The sequence below is a fragment of the Equus asinus genome, chromosome 11, assembly GCF_041296235.1.
Source record: "Equus asinus isolate D_3611 breed Donkey chromosome 11, EquAss-T2T_v2, whole genome shotgun sequence".
NCBI lineage: Eukaryota > Metazoa > Chordata > Mammalia > Perissodactyla > Equidae > Equus > Equus asinus.
Window position 1 is genome coordinate 17,350,577 of NC_091800.1, and position 18,336 is coordinate 17,368,912.

At 36.5% G+C, this 18,336-nt stretch overlaps 1 protein-coding gene across 2 annotated transcripts in view; it reads right to left on the reverse strand.

The window, feature by feature from the left end:
* Positions 1–7,343: 7,343 nt before the first annotated feature.
* CCDC169 (coiled-coil domain containing 169) overlaps positions 7,344–18,336 on the reverse strand; it is a 73,543-nt gene continuing 62,550 nt past the window's right edge. The window contains exon 8 of one of the 2 annotated variants that reach the window (XM_044777284.2): positions 7,344–11,170. In XM_044777284.2, coding sequence (XP_044633219.2) covers positions 11,071–11,170 — 100 coding nt within the window. In that variant the 3' untranslated portion in view covers positions 7,344–11,070. The remainder of the gene's footprint in view (positions 11,171–18,336) is intronic. The other variant, XM_070520530.1, reaches the window with a different exon arrangement.

Consider the following 18,336-nt stretch of genomic DNA (forward strand, 5'->3'; position numbering starts at 1 on the left):
GAAAGACCTACAACTAGAATATACAGCTATGCACTGGGAGGCTTTGGGAGAAGAAGATTGGCAATAGATGTTAGCTCAGGTGCCAATCTTTAAAAAAAAAAAGAGTAAGAGGTAAGACTGAGAAGGGTTTTGAGCAAGAAGAGGCCACTAAGAGTCAGCCTTGTGGCAAAGATCAGACCATGGGTGTTAACTTCACAGCCTAACCTATTATTTCAAATAGCTGCAAGGTAGCTGCAATAGGTAGAGAGAGATATAGGCCAAAGAAACAACTCATGCTCTGAAATTATCATTGTTATATATGGAACTGACTACTATTTTGATAGAATCATATTATTCAAGAAACCATAAGCTTGAACTAAAAAGCTTTGACTTTTTAAACTATAAAGCCACCTCTGGGCACTCACATTGGTTCAAACAGAAAATGGGCTCTGAAAGCTGTGTATCCCCAAAGCAGAGCCTCCAGCACCACTTCAAATATGGGCAAGAAGATTGAAAAGGAAGACATTTCCATGGAGTAGAGCCAGAGGCCACTGAGAAAAGTAGACAAGGAATTCCTTCCTGGAAGCAGAATCAAACCTAATCGAGGAACCTAGCCCTTCCCCAGGGCAGAGGGCTTTCATCATGTCTGCCCAACGGGATTCCATAAACGCTAGGGACCAGAGATGGTGTGCATTCTTCCTTTTCTGAGTGAAAGTGGGTATGGGCTTCCTTCCTCACTCAGACACCGATTGGTCCATTCCACAGTTGTTTGGGCCCAGCCTGCATGTGGTTATCAGATTGTACAGCATTTGTACCAAGGCTTAAAAGAACAACATCCTTGAAAGACATTGATGGAAAGCAAGAAATTCTGTTTAGTAAAAAAAGAAAGATTCTAGTTATGTTCAACAGACTGGAAAATACGCTGAGTTAGAATCAATTCAAAAATAGCAATTGATATTCTAGAATGTGACTCAGTGATGCAGGCAAGCCAGGGGCATCACTATCAATGAACAGCTGAGTTTACTATGTAGCTTCAAAGAATGATGATATTATCTACTGAAAAAAAAATCCAAATACCTGTAAGCCTTACTAAAAATACTGTTTGATACTATATTAGTGAGCATAGGCTAACTGCCTCAACAAGTAAAACCCAAATCTCAGTAACTTAACACACACACACACTCACTCACAAGGATTTACTTTTCACGCATACCACAATTGAGGGTTAGCAAGGGGAGAAAAATGGATCTGCTATATGCAGTGATTCAAGTACCTAACTTTCTTCCATTTCTCCCATCGCTTGGGGCCTTGGAGTTTACTTCTAGACCCTCAACGTCCACCCATCAAACAAAATTTAAAAAGCATACAACCAAGAAGGATCACCTGGGAGGTTTTAATGGGCTGGTCACAGAAATGACACATGCCATGTGTGCCTAGATTATATTGGCCTGAAGTCAGTAACAGGGCCACACCTAGCTGCACACAGTGTTTCACACCTCTATCTCTAAACACAGTAGCATACATACCATACACTACTAATGGAGCATTTTACATACACATCACTAATCAAAGTAGTGTGTGTACCATGCACCGGCACATGAAGTATTTCACACATGGAAAACATAGCCTAGTTCTGTGTCCCACAGAAAAAGGAAACAGCACATAGCAGTCTTTGCCACAGTCCATCAATTTGATCATAAAATATCCTTTTGCTCCTTTCTTCCCAGAATGCACTTACCTCCCCCCCAAGGAAGACAAGACAAAACCCTGTCCAGTTATTTTATCCAGTGCAAATTCCAGGGATTAAGGTGAGAAAAATATATTTAGGAGATAACATAAGAAAATGTTATAGACTCAAAGTAAAATGAATTTTTATATTGGATTTTAAAACATTTTCTTTGCTGTTTTGATGCTTTACATTTAAATGGGACGTATCCTTTACTTCGGGCCTTCATGGAGTGTCAGGGGCAAGATTTACTCTCTTGCTGTGAACAAAGAGAGAACTGCGCAAAAATACGTGAAACAATTGTTTGCAGATATTAAGAAACATGCACCATAAGACTGTGATCCCTGAGAGAAATGAAGTGAGCCCTAGTATCACTCTAGAGTTCTGCCTCGAGGTACATTCCAGACCTCAGAGCAGGAGGGTGATCCATGGTAGTTTCACACAACTGAGGAGACAGAGACTGGAGTTCATGGAGGCTAAAGTAGCTCAAGTTGCAGGGCAGAGTACTGGAGATAAAGGAGTTATACAAAACCGGAACTCCAGAAATATACACGGGGGCTCTGGGGTCTTTGTTGGACACTAAGACATAAACTTAGAGTGAAACTCTCTAAGGTCAGGAGGAGCGCTCACATAGTGCTAAGAGGAGTTTCAGCTCCAACCAGAGTTGAGTGTCCTTGGTGATCACTCACGACATTTACTAAAGACCACAACAGCTATGCCTTAGCAATGGGGCTACACCATCTCTAGGTTAAAGATTACTCTATACCCACCTTAACAAAGGCCTGAAAAGATTAAACTGAAGCGCAAGTAACTGAACCGTCTGTAAGAACAAAGCCCACCAAAAATCTCTAACCAACAATGTGAAAACACTAATGTCCAACAATCAATAAAAATATTAGCAGATATGACAAGAAGCAGAAAATGAGACCCAAAGCCAGGAGAATGAGTCACTAGAAACAGACCTAGAAATGATAGAGTTAAAGATAAAGGAATTAGCAAATAAGCAAGTTAAAACAGCTATTATAACTCTATTCAGTTATTTAAAGGAAAATGTAAATACAGTGGAGAAATAGAAGGTGTGAAGAATAAAGAACCAATGGAACGACATCAAGTGGTGTACCACAGGTAGTAACTAAAGTCCTGGAAGGAGAGGTGGGCAGAAAAATAACTTGAAAAAAATGACCAAAATTTTTCCAAATTTGATGAAAACTCAAAACCCACAGATCCAAAAAGCTCAATGAACCTTGTGCAGGATAAATGCAAAACCACACTAAGGCTCTTTAGAAGCAATTCCTGAAACCTAATGATAGAAAATCTTCAAAAGAGCCAGTTATGAAAAAGCCAAATTACGTACAAAGGAACCGAGAAAACCATACACCTCTCGTTGGAAACTGTGGATGCCATAAGACAACGGAATGGAATCTTTAATGTGCTGAAAAACTAAAACTATCAACCTTGCATGTTCCCTTCTATTCCAGAAGGATTCCTCTCCTCCCTCGCTTACAACACCTGGAATCATCATTTGGGGCCTACTCCTGTTCCTCTGTAGAGTTGACAGTTAAGCTGTACACAGCAGTGAAAATCTCTTTCAAAAATGAAGGTGAAATAAAGACTTTTTCAGACAAACAAAAGCAGAGGGAATTTTATTGCCAGCAGACCTGCACTTCAGGCAATGTTAAAGTAAGTTCTTCAAGTGGGAGGAAAATAATACCAGATGGAAACTGGGATCTACACAAAGGATTGAAGAATGCCAGAAATGACAAATATGTGAGTAAACATAAATTTAAATGGATGGGTTTCCAAGGAAAGTTACTGTGGCTTATTAGAATAATGGGGTCAAAGTTGATCAAAAAAAACAGCAGCAGTGGTACCTCACACTGGGTCAGACCTGAGAGTTTGCAAGCAGCTTCACATGCATTAACTTATTACATCCTTATAAAATGCCAGATAGATATTACCATCTTAATATTCTAAGGATGGGTGTGTAGTGAAGAATTAACCTTACCCAAAGAGAGGTCTGGCCTTTGCTCTCAGCTACTAGGAGGTGATTTCCAGGCCCATAGAACATTTTGCTTGATAGGAGTATCTTTGTTTACCTAGTGGTTTTGGCTACCAGACAGACTAACAATGTGATTTATGATGGGGGTTTTGGGCCACGTGATATTAGCTCTACTTCTTGAAGGCTGGAGATTAAAGCTCGGTCATGCTGGGAATATGTGATTGAACCCCAATAAAAAAATCTGGACACCTAGGATCAAGCGAGCTTCTCTAGTTGACAATACTCCATGTGTGTCATCCCTCGACTGATTTTCACCTTACCTCTCTCAATAATAAATTGTAACCATGAGTATGACGGCTCTTAGTTCTATGACCACGTCTAACAAATTATTGAATCTGAAGATGGTATAGCAACCCCCTAAACTTACAATTGGGGTCAGAAATGGGGTCAGTCTTCTGTGGACTACTGTTCCCTCTAACTTCTCAGGTGTCTAAACTCTCGCAAAGGGGATTAATGAAAGGATGATAATATCAAACATTTATACAGCTTACTATGTGCTTATTTTATATGCTTAAGATTATCAAAATAGGCCCAGTGTAGTTACCAAATGGAAGATTCTCATAATGGTTGACTTTTTTGCTGCCACATCTCAAGAGAAGAGGGAAGATTTCCCTTCTAAAATCACTACCTGCATTCTTGGTTTTCCTTTTCACTTCTTTAGTACTCTGCTTACTATATCATACAAACTAGGTCTATATTAATCATAAAAAAATCATTTTAGTGCCATGTCCCCATACTTCTCATTTCACTTTAGCTCTTTGCATGTTATCATTATAAGAGTTACTTCCAAGCTGGGGTTCCTATTCTTAAGGCTCTGATCCTTGGGTTGTTAGTTCATACTTTGCTACTCCATTATTTCTCATACTATGAGTCACTAATTCTCTAGGTCCTTAAGGGTCCTTAAAAAACCTCTACCTGTGTGTAGGTCCACCTTTTCATTCCAAATGTTTACTGAGCATCCAAAATATACATGTCCTTGGGCTAAGTCCTTATGGAGATACAAAGATGAGTCAGACATGGCTCTACCCTCCAAGAAGCTAACTCTCTTGTAACAGAGAAAGACACGCAAAAGATAAAACAAAATAAACCTATCATTCAGGATAGAAGGTGATTAGAACCACAGAAGTGGCATAAGCAAGGAAGTTAATCATAGGTGTTCAGTTAAGAAAGACATCAATTTCATTTAGGGAGATTAAATGATTCTCCACATCCATCATCAGTAAGTATTATTAACTGACTCTCAACACCCAAGTATGACATTTTCATCGCCTTTTTCTCCTTTGTCTAGCTATCTGACTATAAAAAAGGCCTTAACTAAATGAGAAGAAAAGGAAATGAGAAGAAAAAGAAAAAGGAAAGGATAGAGGTAAAGGAAAATATTCTCCTTGAAATCTCCCAAATCCTAGTGTGGTTGTTTCATTGACCTCTTCCCACTATTTACTTATTCTTTGCTCCAATTCCTTTAACATTATCTAGACAAATTACTCTAGTGCTGTCATCTGCTTTCAAGACTTTATTTATACACTGGTAAGTCAATATATGTTTTCTAGATACCTTATGATGTTTTGTGATTTCTATTACTTATTTTTATTACATTAAGATATCAGAATTGTTACAATAAAAACATTTTTGACACCCCCCCCCCTTGCCCGTCACACGCACAGAAAGGTATCTTTGAAATCAATTAGTTCTGTCTTAATTCTACAGAATAAAAATTTAAGACAGGAAAGTTAGCTTCCCTACGTTATGCAGCCCGTTAAGCATGTTCCCTTCTCCTGCTTCACAAGTATCCCCATCTCCCTTCCACCTATCTCTTGATCATCATTTGGAGCCTACCTCACCTTCCTCTGTGGAGGTGGACAGTAAATTTGTAGAACAGAAACACATCTTTTGGCGTTATTAGTAGACTAAAGTCTGCTTTTTGCAGCCTCTCCTATAGACATTTTTAAATAGTTAAAATCATATTCTATGTGTGACTTTGTACCATTGTGTTAACATTCTAATGTGAAGTCCTCCCATGATATTATAAACTCTGTTTTGCAAATATCCATTTAAGTTAAACAAAATGCATTAAGTGCATGTCATATCCTAGGTGCTAAGCTAACTGGTGACAAATGATAAGATTGTTCACTACATTAAGGTGCTGGAGATAAATGACACTGAAGTGCTTCAGAATGTAGGAAATACATGAGAACAAAGAATTTTAGTACAAGATAGGAAGTGTTAATTATTGCATAATATTCAACCACATGAAAGTACCACAATCCACTGAGGAAATCTCCATTTTGTTTTGATATTGTAAAAAATGGTGATAAAATGACTGTCCTATGTTTCCTGTATGCAAGATTTTTAGAATAGATTACTAGAAGTACAATTACCGAGCCAATGTATGAACATTAAGGCTACTCAAGAATATAATAGAATTGTTTTCCAAAAGAATTATATTAATTTATACTTTAGCCAGCAGTATATTAGAATTTTTTAACTTCAGATATATTAGCACTGAAAATTATCTTTTTGAAAACCATTTTATAGATGAAAAATGGTATCTAATTTTAGTTTACATTTAATAGATGGCCATTAATAATATGACAGCTGATTTTGTCAGTTTTGGCTACTAACTTTGGTTTGAAAGTCCATAGTTACAGCCTATATGATTCAATCAACATATATTTTAGGAAGTTATTTTTGCCTCTAGTTTCCTTATCTGAGAAATGAGCAGGGAGTCACAGTATCATAGCATCAGAAGGGATATCGAAAGTCTTTGAATCCAATTTCCACCCACTGCATGAATCCTCTAATATTCCTGACAAAGGGTCACCTAGCCTCTGCTTGACCAATTCCAATGATGATAAACTCGCTGTTTGGTAGTCCTACAGAGAGTAATACTTTCCTTGTAACTGAGACAGTAAGTATGAAATTGCTTTGATAAAGTTAAAAGGATGCATATAAATTCAAGACTTTTCTAATTCATAGGGCAGATTGATCTGGTGTTAACTTGTTTAAAAAATAGTGCCCTACTGTCAATAATGATATGATCTTACATTTAAGAAGTGCTTTATTATTTTAAAGGTACTTTTTTATACCCCAATCATGTCTAGTGATTTTAATAGCAGTTTTTAGTATTCTGCTATACTCTGATCTCTTTAAATACCAAAATCCTAGCCTTGTTGTCATAATTCTGTTATTCTGGTATTTTAAAAAACCTAAATTATTTGCATTTTGAAATAAATATTACTCAATTTGTGAAAAAAAATACATATGATATGTGGTCTATGAGTCTAGGCAAGTCCTCACTAGTACACAGGGGAAAAAGAAACCAGACGGTGTTATTGATAAGCTTCTGTTGCAAGAATAATTGTTAGTCCAAAATAAAGAATTTCTTGTCCAGTAGACTAGAATAGCATAGTGCCAAAATTGATATAGGTAACTCTGCTTTGGAATTTCCAGCTATACATGATAAAACTAATGAAAGTGACGAAAAAAAACTGGAAATAATTTCTTTGAAACAAAAACAAAAAGCATATCATACAGTAAATCCCAGTCCTTGAATATGGCTCGCTACAAATTTTTTTTTTTAAAGATTTTATTTTTCCTTTTTCTCCAAAAGCCCCCTGGTACATAGTCGTGTATTTCTAGTTGTGGGTCTTTCTAGTTGTGGCATGTGGGATGCCACCTCAGCATGGCCTGATGAGTGGTGCCATGTCTGCGCCCAGGATTTGAACCGGCAAAACATTGGGCAGCCAAAGCAGAGGGCATAAACTTAACCACTCAGCCACGGGGCTGGCCCCTACAAATTTTTAAAAAAATCTAATCCTAGTCAAAAATCAAAAGATGTTTTATAAATATTTTTACAAGGTTATCAAGCAAGAAATGGGAAGATTCAAAGTTAAAGAAGTCAAGGAAATATTGGAAAGCAGCATACAATCCTCCTTCTTCTGACTAGTGTAGTATCTGAAATCGTTTCTTAGTTGGAAGACTCTGCTCAAAAATATGCTTTGACTCAACAATAGCACTAGTGACAATGCATTTTGATTTTTAAGATCATATATTCTGAGAAAGATAATATTTCATTAAAACGTATCTGCTAATTTACCTTAAAATGCTATATGTTTACATTTGTTGTTTTGTAACACCTTAATTGAGGTATAAATCATAACATGCAATTAACCCACTTAAAGTATACAATTCAAGGGTTTTTAGTATATTCACAGAATTGTGCAAACATCACACAGTTAATTTTAGAACACTTTCATCACCCTAAAAAGAAACTCTGTATGTGTTAGCAGTCACTCCCCATCACTCCCCCTCCCCCCGTGCCCACCAGCCCTAGGCAACTACTACTCATCTATTTTCTGTTCATATGGATGTGCCTATTCTGGACATCTCATATAAATGGAATCATACAATACATGATCTTTTGTGTCTGGCTTCTTTCACTCAGGCTGATGTTTTCAAGGTTCATCCATGTTGTAGCATGTGTCAGTACTTCATTCCTTTTTATTGCTGAATAATATTCCATTGTTTAGATGTAACACATTTTGTTTATTCAGTCATCAAGTTGGTGGACATTTGAGTTTCTACTTTTTAGTTATTATAAATAATGGTGCTATAAATATTAGCGTACACGTTTTGATATGGACATAGGTTTTCATTTCTCTTAGGTATATACAGAGGAGTGAAACTTCTAGGCCATATAGTAATTCTGTGTTTAACCTTGAGGAACTGACAGACTGCTTTCCAAAGTGGTTGTGCCATTTTACATCCCACCAGAAGTCTACAAGTGTCCAATTTCTCTATATCCTCACCAGTATTTGTTATTATCCATCTTTTTGATTATAGTAATGTTTGATATTTTGCAATACATTTTAGACATTTAAAATTTTGAAATATATTAAATATTATTGTACTGATTTTTTGCTTTATGAATTCTGAACTCTTCAAAAAAACCAAATACTGATATTAATACATATTTCAGTATTAAACAAAATAAAGACCTCAAATTATCATTTTTGCTCTGGTTACTTCAATAAATAATTGCATTTTCATATAAAACTTCACATGACAAATTACCTTCAGAACTTAGAACTACGTAAAGGTTTTTTTCTACCTGTATATGCCTTCTACAAAAATATGAGAGCTGTCTAACTCATTCCTTCTCTGTACTGATTGCTAAAAAGCTTATAGCTAGAGCTTTTATTTATTTTTCTTCCTCCCCAAAGTCCCAGTACATAGTTGTATATTCTAGTACACAGCTGTCCTTCTAGTTCTTCCATGTGAACCACTGCCACGGCATGGCTACTGACAGATGAGTGGTGTGGTTCCGTGCCCAGGAACTGAACCCAGGCTGCTGAAGTGGAGCACGCCGAACTTTAACCACTGAGCCGTCAGGGCTGGCTCTAGAGCTTTTCTTAATCAAGAATTCAAAACTTTAACTTTTATTTTCATCTTTTATCTTGTGGGTGTTGTTTTTCTACCTCTATGTTTAGTAAAAGCTAATGCACATTCTTTTTAGAGGGAAATAGGGTATACAGAGGTAAATAAAAAAATATGTAGTAAGCACCCTTGACCTGCACAGCTATCCCAAGGCAGTAGTTAGGGTAAATATTCCAGACTCTACAAATGATCAAAGTGAGGCAAAAGTAATTTACTCAAAGTCAGAAGCTTAGATGTAGCAAAACTGATATTAGAACGCAGGTCCTAGAGCGCCCCCATTTCACTTCTTTATACTCTCACCAACATTCCATCACTCTGTTTAAGACAGACATTTTCTGACATCTGGAAAACATCTCAAAGTAGTTCCTGTAGAACTAACACTTAAAGGCGATAGAGTCCCTGTAGTAAGATGTTCAACTAATATACCATCCCCGTGATTGAGATAACTTTAAATGTTCCTCAATCCAGTCCCCTATAATGGCTTAGCTCTGTATGATAGAAAGAAATTTATTTATTTTTCAGGGATGATTCTGTGATTGTTATAATTATTACCAATATTTAAATAATCAATTTACTGTTAATGCTAAGAAAGATGATCCAAGACATAAAAATCTACTGTGTGTTTAATAATAACCATACTCTAATATGGTACCTGATATTGTAGTTCGCTTAAGAACAGGAGAAAATATTTCAAAACAGTTCCCATGTAGAATAATTTACAGGAACTTACTTTATATTTCTCTGCATTACATTTTAAAGTCATATAAAAGACTGATTTTCCTGTGTGAAATTTAAGTATTCTTCCTTAAAGAAAGCAAATGCCTATAGAGATAGTTATAGAAATGCATTGGGTGTTCATTACTGGTGATACTGAATAGAATTTAGGTTTTAGTGCCAGATATAAGGTGAGAACACCACTAGCTGGAAACTATACTTAAATTTGGGTGATTTCTGGAAATTTAAAGTCCAATAATTTCACTTATTAAGTTGGGCAAGTAAATTATATGTATGTCCCAGACTTAAGTAATAGTTACAAAACAGTCTAAACATGAATTGGAGAATTCAATAAATTTTATAAATGCATTAAAAGAACGCTTCTCCTGTCCTCATTCTATCTCCACTTCTAGACTTGAGGATTGTGAACACTTGCAAAGTTTGGTCCAAAGAACTAGGCCATCACTATGAATTAATAAACACAAAATGACTTAAATCACCATGTGCTAAGTAGCAGGACCCTGAGGCTGAATAAGTATTGGTTTTCTGGAATAGTAACCTTAGAAATTGTATAGTTTGACTCAGTCATTTTACAGATGTGGAAATAAAGATGAGGTGAAGGAATTTACCCAAGATCTCATAAGAAGGGTGGGGCTATAACCAAGTGAATTCCTGATTGAAGGCTGTTTCCACAACACCAAGACAGTTCAAGTCAAAGTTTTAAATGCATTTGATTTGCAGCTTTGTTTAAAACTTTAGTTTAAAAAAACTAAAAATAATATAGCTTAAAATAGCAAAGAGTTTTGATAAACTCACATTTTTAGCTAACAGCCAACTAGAAACCAAATATAATAGCAATGTCACTATCAGAGCAGATCAGGGATATACTATTAAAAGCAAGTGTAATAATGCTAACCTTCAGGCTTCCTAGGATATTTTAAAAATCATAAGCACTGCTATAAATATTTTAGAGTCACTTGAGAAAATTACTTTCATGTAGCCAAAGGGACAAACTTCTGGAAAAGGAGCTAAAGAGAATTTTGATAGCTATTTCTTATCTATTTCACTCCCTGAAAAACGTGTTGAACATTAACTTCACAAGTTGAATATTACAGGTGAAAAAAGGGAAGAAATAGAAATCCACCCAGTTTTGGAATCATGGATTGAGTTTTGGAAGATGGTTTGATCTTGTAATCTTTTTCACCGGTCCTCTCTTGGCATTCATTAGCTTCTGATTAACTGGATTGCATCTTCCCCTGGAAAAAATAAATGTTAATCGTGATTTTCCAGTCATCATTGTATACAACAAAAACATTATATGCCACACGGGAAGAAGTATATATGGTACCTAGTTCCCCGAGCCCACAGTCCTTCACACAGAAGTCTCCCTGTGCAGGTTTTCTGCTTACTGAACAATCCTAGGCAGCCATATGTCATACTATATCATCTCACCACGACTAGAGAGGCAACCTACCCAAGGGCAGATAATCCAAAGCTTGGAAGCAGCCCATGAGGTGGTCTAATGTGGAAATCTCTGTCCAAAAAGGAAGGAGATGGACCATTCTAATATTTGCCCATGGAAATTTGAATTGAAGCTAAGAAAATATACAGAGAAGCTATGAAGTAGACCAGGGACAATAAGGAAATAAGGACCCATGACTAAGCCAAAGATATAACTTAGCTAAAATTATAATAAAATTGAAACTATGACGTACTGTGACATAAAAAAGATATAGAAAGTGAAGATGGCAGTCAGTAATGAGAAGTAAAAGTAGAGACAATGAGTGGTTGATTATACTAGAAATAAAAATAGCAACACCTGTATAGCACATAATAGCACCCTGCGCCAAGGACTGTTCAACTGAACTACTGCTGTTTTTAAAGCTTCCTTGAATCCTAGTTCTAATATCTGTAGGCCCAGTTATACTGGAATTCCTGTTCTTGGACTTCCGTGGGACAATCTTTCCCTTATTGACTTACGTATGTTTATAAAACCAACCTCCCCACACTCTTACTTGAGATGGTAAGAGTCAGCTTCAATTCCTTGCAATGTGTTTTTAAATCAATCAGGGAGTAATGTCAGTAAAAATGACAGAATAAGACCCCCCAAAATTCTCTCTTTCAAGAAAGCACTGAGAAAATTGGCAAAAATGGTCAGAAGCAACTTTTTCAAAACTCTGGAAATAATCAAAGGCTTGCAGCAATCCTGGAGAATTTATTAAACCCACCCACCCACACACAGCTGAAATTCAGTAAGAACACAGCTTTGTGGCATTTTAACTTGCCCTCCTCCTCCTTTCCCCAGCTCTGTGGTATCCCTGTGAAGAAAATGATAAACTGATCCTAAAATTCATATGGAAATGAAAGACACTCTGAACAATCAAAACGATCTTGAAAATAATAAAGTTGGAGGACTCACAATTACTGATTTCAAAACTTACTAAAAAGCTACAGTCATCAAGACAGCATGGTACTGGCATAAGGATAGATTTATAAACCAACAGAATAGAACTGAGAGTCTAGAAATAAATGCATTTGTTTATGGTTAGTTGACTTTTTAAAAGGGTGCCAAGACAATTCAATTGGAGAAGAATAGTGTTTTCCAGAAATGGTGCTAGGATAGACACATGCAAAAGACTGAAATTGGACCCCTATCTCACACCATATACAAAAATTAACTCAAAATGGATCAAAAAGGAGCTAAAACTATAAAACTCTTAGAAGAAAAAATACGTATAAATCTTTGTGTTCTTGGATTAGGCAATGGTTCTTAGATATGGTCATACAATAAGAAAAAAAAAATCCTAGGAAGCCAAGATCAGGTGGATTTAATCAAAATCAAAACATTTGTGCTTCAAAGGGCATCATCAAGAAAGAAAAAAAACTCCAAAGAATGTGAGAAAATATTTGCAAATCATATATCCGATAAGGTCTAACAGCCAGAATATACAAAGAACTCTTATAACACAACAATAAGACAAATTCAATTAAGAAATGGGCAAAGGACTTGAAAAGACATTTCTCAAGAGAAGATATACAAATGGCCAGCAAATATATGTAAAGATGCTCAATGTCATTAGTCCTTAGGGAGGTGCAAATCAAAACCACAATGAGATACCATCTCACATCCACAAGGATGGCTAAAAAAAAAAAAGCAAAAACGGATAATAAGTATTGATAGGGATGTGGAGAAATTGGAACCCTCATACATTGCTAGTGGAAATATAAAATGGTGTGCCATTTTGGAAAAAAATTTGGCAGTTCCTCAAAAAGATAAACAGAGTTAGCACTTGACCGAGCAATTCCATTCTTAGGTATATACCCAACAGAATTGAAAACGTGTATGCACACAAACTTGTGTAGGAATGTTCATAGCAGCATTATTCAAAATAGCCAAAAGATGTAAACAATCCAAATGTTCATTAATTGATTAATGGATAAATAAAATGTGGTATATCCAAAAACTGGATTATTCAGCCACAAAAAGGAATAAAGTACTAATACATGCTCCTACATGGATGAACCTTGAAAACACTATGCTAAGTGACAAAGTCAGACATGCAAGGGCACATATTGTTTGCTTCCATTTATATGAACTAACAAGAATCGACAAATCCATAGAGACAGAAAGTAGATTAATGATTGCCAGGGGCTGGGAGGAGGGCGGGCTGGGGCTGCTAATGGGTATGGGGTTTCTTTCCGGGGTGATGAAAGTGTTCTGGAATTATATAGGGATGACGGTTGCACAACTTTATGAATATACTAAAGATCAATGAATTACATTATTTGAAAGGGTACAATTTTTGGTATATGAATTATATCTTGAAAATATTTTTAATTTTTTTTATTGAGTTAATGATAGGTTACAATCTTGTGAAATTTCAGTTGTACATTAATGTTTGTCATTCGTGTTGTAGGTGCACCACTTCACCCTTTGTGCCCACCCCCCACCCCACGTTTCCCCTGGTAGCCACTAATCTGTTCTCTTTGTCCACATTTTTAAATTCCTCATATGAGTGGAGTCATACACAGATTATCCTTCTGTAACTGGCTTATTTCACTTAACATAATTTCCTCAAGGTCCGTCCATGTTATTGCAAATGGAATTATTTTGTTCTGTTTTGCAGCTGAGTAGTATTCCATTGTATATATATACCACATCTTCTTTATCCATTCATCTGTTGATGGGCACTTAGGTTGCTTCCATGTCTTGGCTATTGTAAATAATGCTGCAATGAACATTGGGGTGCATAGGACTGTTGGAATTGCTGACTTCAAGCTCTTTGGATAGATACCCAGTAGTGAAATGGCTGGATCATATGGTAGTTCTATTTTTAATTTTTTGAGGAATCTCCATACTGTTTTCCATAGTGGCTGCACCAGTTTGCATTCCCACCAGCAGTGTATGAGGGTTCCTGTTTCTCCACAACCTCTCCAACACTTGGTACTATTAGTTTTAGATATTTTTGTCATTCTAATAGGTGTAAGGTGATATCTTAGTGTAGTTTTGATTTGCATTTCCCTGATGATCAGCAATGATGAGCATCTTTTCATGTGCCTATCGGCCATCCATATATCTTCTTTGGAGAAATGTCTGTTCATGTCTCCAGCCCATTTTTTGATTGGGTTGTTTGATTTTTTGTTGTTGAGTTGTGAGAGTTCTTCATATATTACGGATATTAAGCCTTTGTCAGATATATGACTTGTAAATATTTTTTCCCAGTTAGTGGGTTGTTTTTTTGTTTCAATCCTGTTTTCATATGCCTTGAAGAAGCTCTTTAGTCTGATGAAGTCCCATTTGTTTATTCTTTCTATTGTTTCCCTTGTCTGAGAAGACATGGTGTCTGAAAAGATCCTTTTAATACTGATGTCAAAGAGTGTACTGCCTATGTTTTCTTCCAGAAGCCTTACGGTTTCAGGTCTCAGCTTTAGGTCTTTGATCCATTTTGAGTTTATTTTGGTGAATGGTGAAAAAGAATGGTCAATTTTCATTCGTTTACATGTGGCTTTCCAGTTTTCCCAGCAGCATTTGTTGAGAAGACTTTCTTTTCTCCATTGTATGCCCTCAGCTCCTTTGTCAAAGATAAGCTGTCCATAGACGCGTGGTTGTATTTCTGGGCTTTCAATTCTGTTCCATTGATCTGTGCACCTGTTTTTGTACCGGTATCATACTGTTTTGATTACTGTAGCTTTGTAGTATGTTTTGAAGTCAGGGATTGTGATGTCTCCCGTTTTGTTCTTTTTTCTCAGGATGGCTTTAGCAATTTGGGGTCTTTTGTTGCCCCATATGAATTTTAGGATTCTTTGTTCTAATTCTGTAAAGAATGACATTGGGATTCTGATTGGGATAGTGTTGAATCTGTAGATTGCTTTAGGTAGAAGGGACATTTTAACTATGTTTATTCTTCCAATCCATGTACATGGAATGTCTTTCCATCTCCTTATGTCGTCATCCAATTCTCTCAGAAAGGCCTTGTAATTTTCATTATATGGGTCCTTCACTTCCTTAGTTAAATTTACTCCGAGGTATTTTATTCTCTTTGTTGCGATTGTGAATGGTATTGTGTTCTTGAGTTCTTTTTCTGTTAGTTCATTATTAGAATATAGAAATGCTACTGATTTATGCAAATTGATTTTATACCCTGAAACTTTGCTGTAGTTGTTGATTACTTCTAAGAGTTTTCCAATGGATTCTTTGGGGTTTTCTATATATAAGATCATGTCGTCTGCAAACAGTGAGAGTTTCACTTCTTCCCTCCCTATTTGGATTCCTTTTATTCATTTTTCTTGCCTGATTGCTCTGGCCAGGACCTCCAGTACTATGTTAAATAAGAGTGGTGATGGAGGGCATCCTTGTCTCGTTCCTGTTTTCAGGGGGATGGCACTCGGTTTTTGCCCATTGAGTATGATGTTGGCTGTGGGTTTGTCATATATGGCCTTTATTATGTTGAGGTAGTTCCCTTCTATGCCCATTTTGTTCAGAGTTTTTATCATAAATCGCTGTTGGATCTTGTCAAATGCTTTCTCTGCATCTATTTGAGATGATCATGTGGTTTTTATTCCTCAGTTTGTTGATGTGGTGTATCACGTTGATTGATTTGCAGACGTTGAACCATCCCTGTGTCCCTGGTATGAATCCCACCTGATCATGATGTGTGATCCTTTTGATGAATTGCTGAATTCTGGTTGCCAAAATTTTGTTTAGAATTTTTGCATCTATGTTCATCAGTGATATTGGCCTGTAGTTCTCTTTTTTTGTGGTGTCCTTGTCCGGCTTTGGTATCAGCATGATGTTGGCCTCATAGAATGTGTTAGGAAGTGTTCTATCCTCCCTAATTTTTTGGAATAGCTTGAAAAGGATAGGTATTAAATCCTCTCTGAAAGTTTGGTAGAATTCCCCAGGAAAGCCATCTGGTCCTGGGGTTTTATTCTTTGGGATGTTTCTGATTGTTATTTCAATCTCTTTTCTTGTGATTTGTCTGTTCAAATTGTCTGCTTCTTCTTGAGGGAGATTTGGGAGATTGTAGGAGTCCAAGAATTTATCCATTTCCTCTATGTTATCCATTCTTTTGGCATATAGTTTTTCATAGTATTCTCTTATAATCCATTGTATTTCTGCAGAGTCTGTTGTTATTTCTCCTCTTTCATTTCTGATTTTGTTTATTTGAGCTTTTTCCCTTTTTTTTCTTTGTAAGTCTGGCTAGGGGTTTGTCTATTTTATTTATCTTCTCAAAGAACCGGCTCTTTGTTTCATTGATCCTTTCTACCACCTTGTTTGTTTCAATAGTACTTATTTCTGCTCTGATTTTTATTATTTCTCTCCTTCTGCTGACTTTTGGTTTTATTTGTTCTTCTTTCTCTCGTTCAGTTAGGTGTAGTTTAAGATTGCTTATTGGGATTTTTCTTGTTTGTTAAGATGTGCCTGTATTGCGATGAATTTTCCTCTTAATACAGCTTTTGCTGTATCCCATATGAGTTGGTATGACATGTTATCATTTTCATTTGTTTCCAGGTATTTTTTTTTATTTTTTATTTTTTTTTTATTAATGTTATGATAGATTACAACCTTGTGAGATTTCAGTTGTACATTTTTGTTAGTCATGTTGTGGGTACACCACTTCCCCCTCCGTACCCTCCCCCCACCCCCCCTTTTCCCTGGTAACCACCGATCAGATCTCCTTCTCAATATACTAATTTCCACCTATGAGTGGAGTCATATAGAGTTCGTCTTTCTCTGACTGACTTATTTCGCTTAACATAATGCCCTCGAGGTCCATCCACGTTGTTGTGAATGGGCCAATTTCGTCTTTTTTTTTGGCTGAGTAGTATTCCATTGTGTATATATACCACATCTTCTTTATCCAATCATCAGTTTCTGGGCATGTAGGCTGGTTCCACGTCTTGGCTATTGTAAATAATGCTGCGATGAACATAGGGGTGCAACGGACTCTTGAGATATCTGATATCAGGTTCTTAGGATAGATACCCAGTAATGGGATGGCTGAGTCATAGGTTATTTCTATTTTTAACTTTTTGAGAAATCTCCATACTGTTTTCCATAGTGGCTGTACCAGTTTGCATTCCCACCAACAGTGTATGAGGGTTCCTCTTTCTCCACAACCTCTCCAACATTTGTCGTTCTTGGTTTTGGATGTTTTTGCCAATCTAACGGGGGTAAGGTGATATCTTAGTGTAGTTTTCATTTGCATTTCCCTGATGATTAGCGATGATGAACATCTTTTCATGTGTCTATTGGCCATATTCATATCTTCTTTTGAGAAATGTCTGTTCATGTCCTCTGCCCATTTTTTGATTGGGTTGTTTGTTTTTTTGTTGTTAAGCAGTGTGAGTTCTTTGTATATTATGGAGATTAACCCTTTGTCGGATAAGTGGCTTGTAAATATTTTTTCCCAATTAGTGAGCTGTTTTTTTGTTTCAATTCTGTTTTCCCTTGCCTTGAAGAAGCTCTTTAGTCTGATGAAGTCCCATTTGTTTATTCTTTCTATTGTTTCCCTCAACTGAGGAGTTACAGTGTCCGAAAAGATTCTTTTGAAACTGATGTCAAAGAGTGTACTGCCTATATTCTCTTCCAAAAGACTTATTGTCTCAGGCCTAATCTTTAGGTCTTTGATCCATTTTGAGTTTATTTTGGTGTGTGGTGAAAAAGAATGGTCAATTTTCAATCTTTTGCATGTGGCTGTCCAGTTTTCCCAGCACCATTTGTTGAAGAGACTTTCTTTTCTCCATTGTAGGCCCTCTGCTCCTTTGTCGAAGATAAGCTGTCCATAGATGTGTGGTTTTATCTCTGGGCTTTCAATTCTGTTCCATTGATCTGTGGACCTGTTTTTGTACCAGTACCATGCTGTTTTGATCACTGTAGCTTTGTAGTATGTTTTGAAATCGGGGATTGTGATTCCGCCGG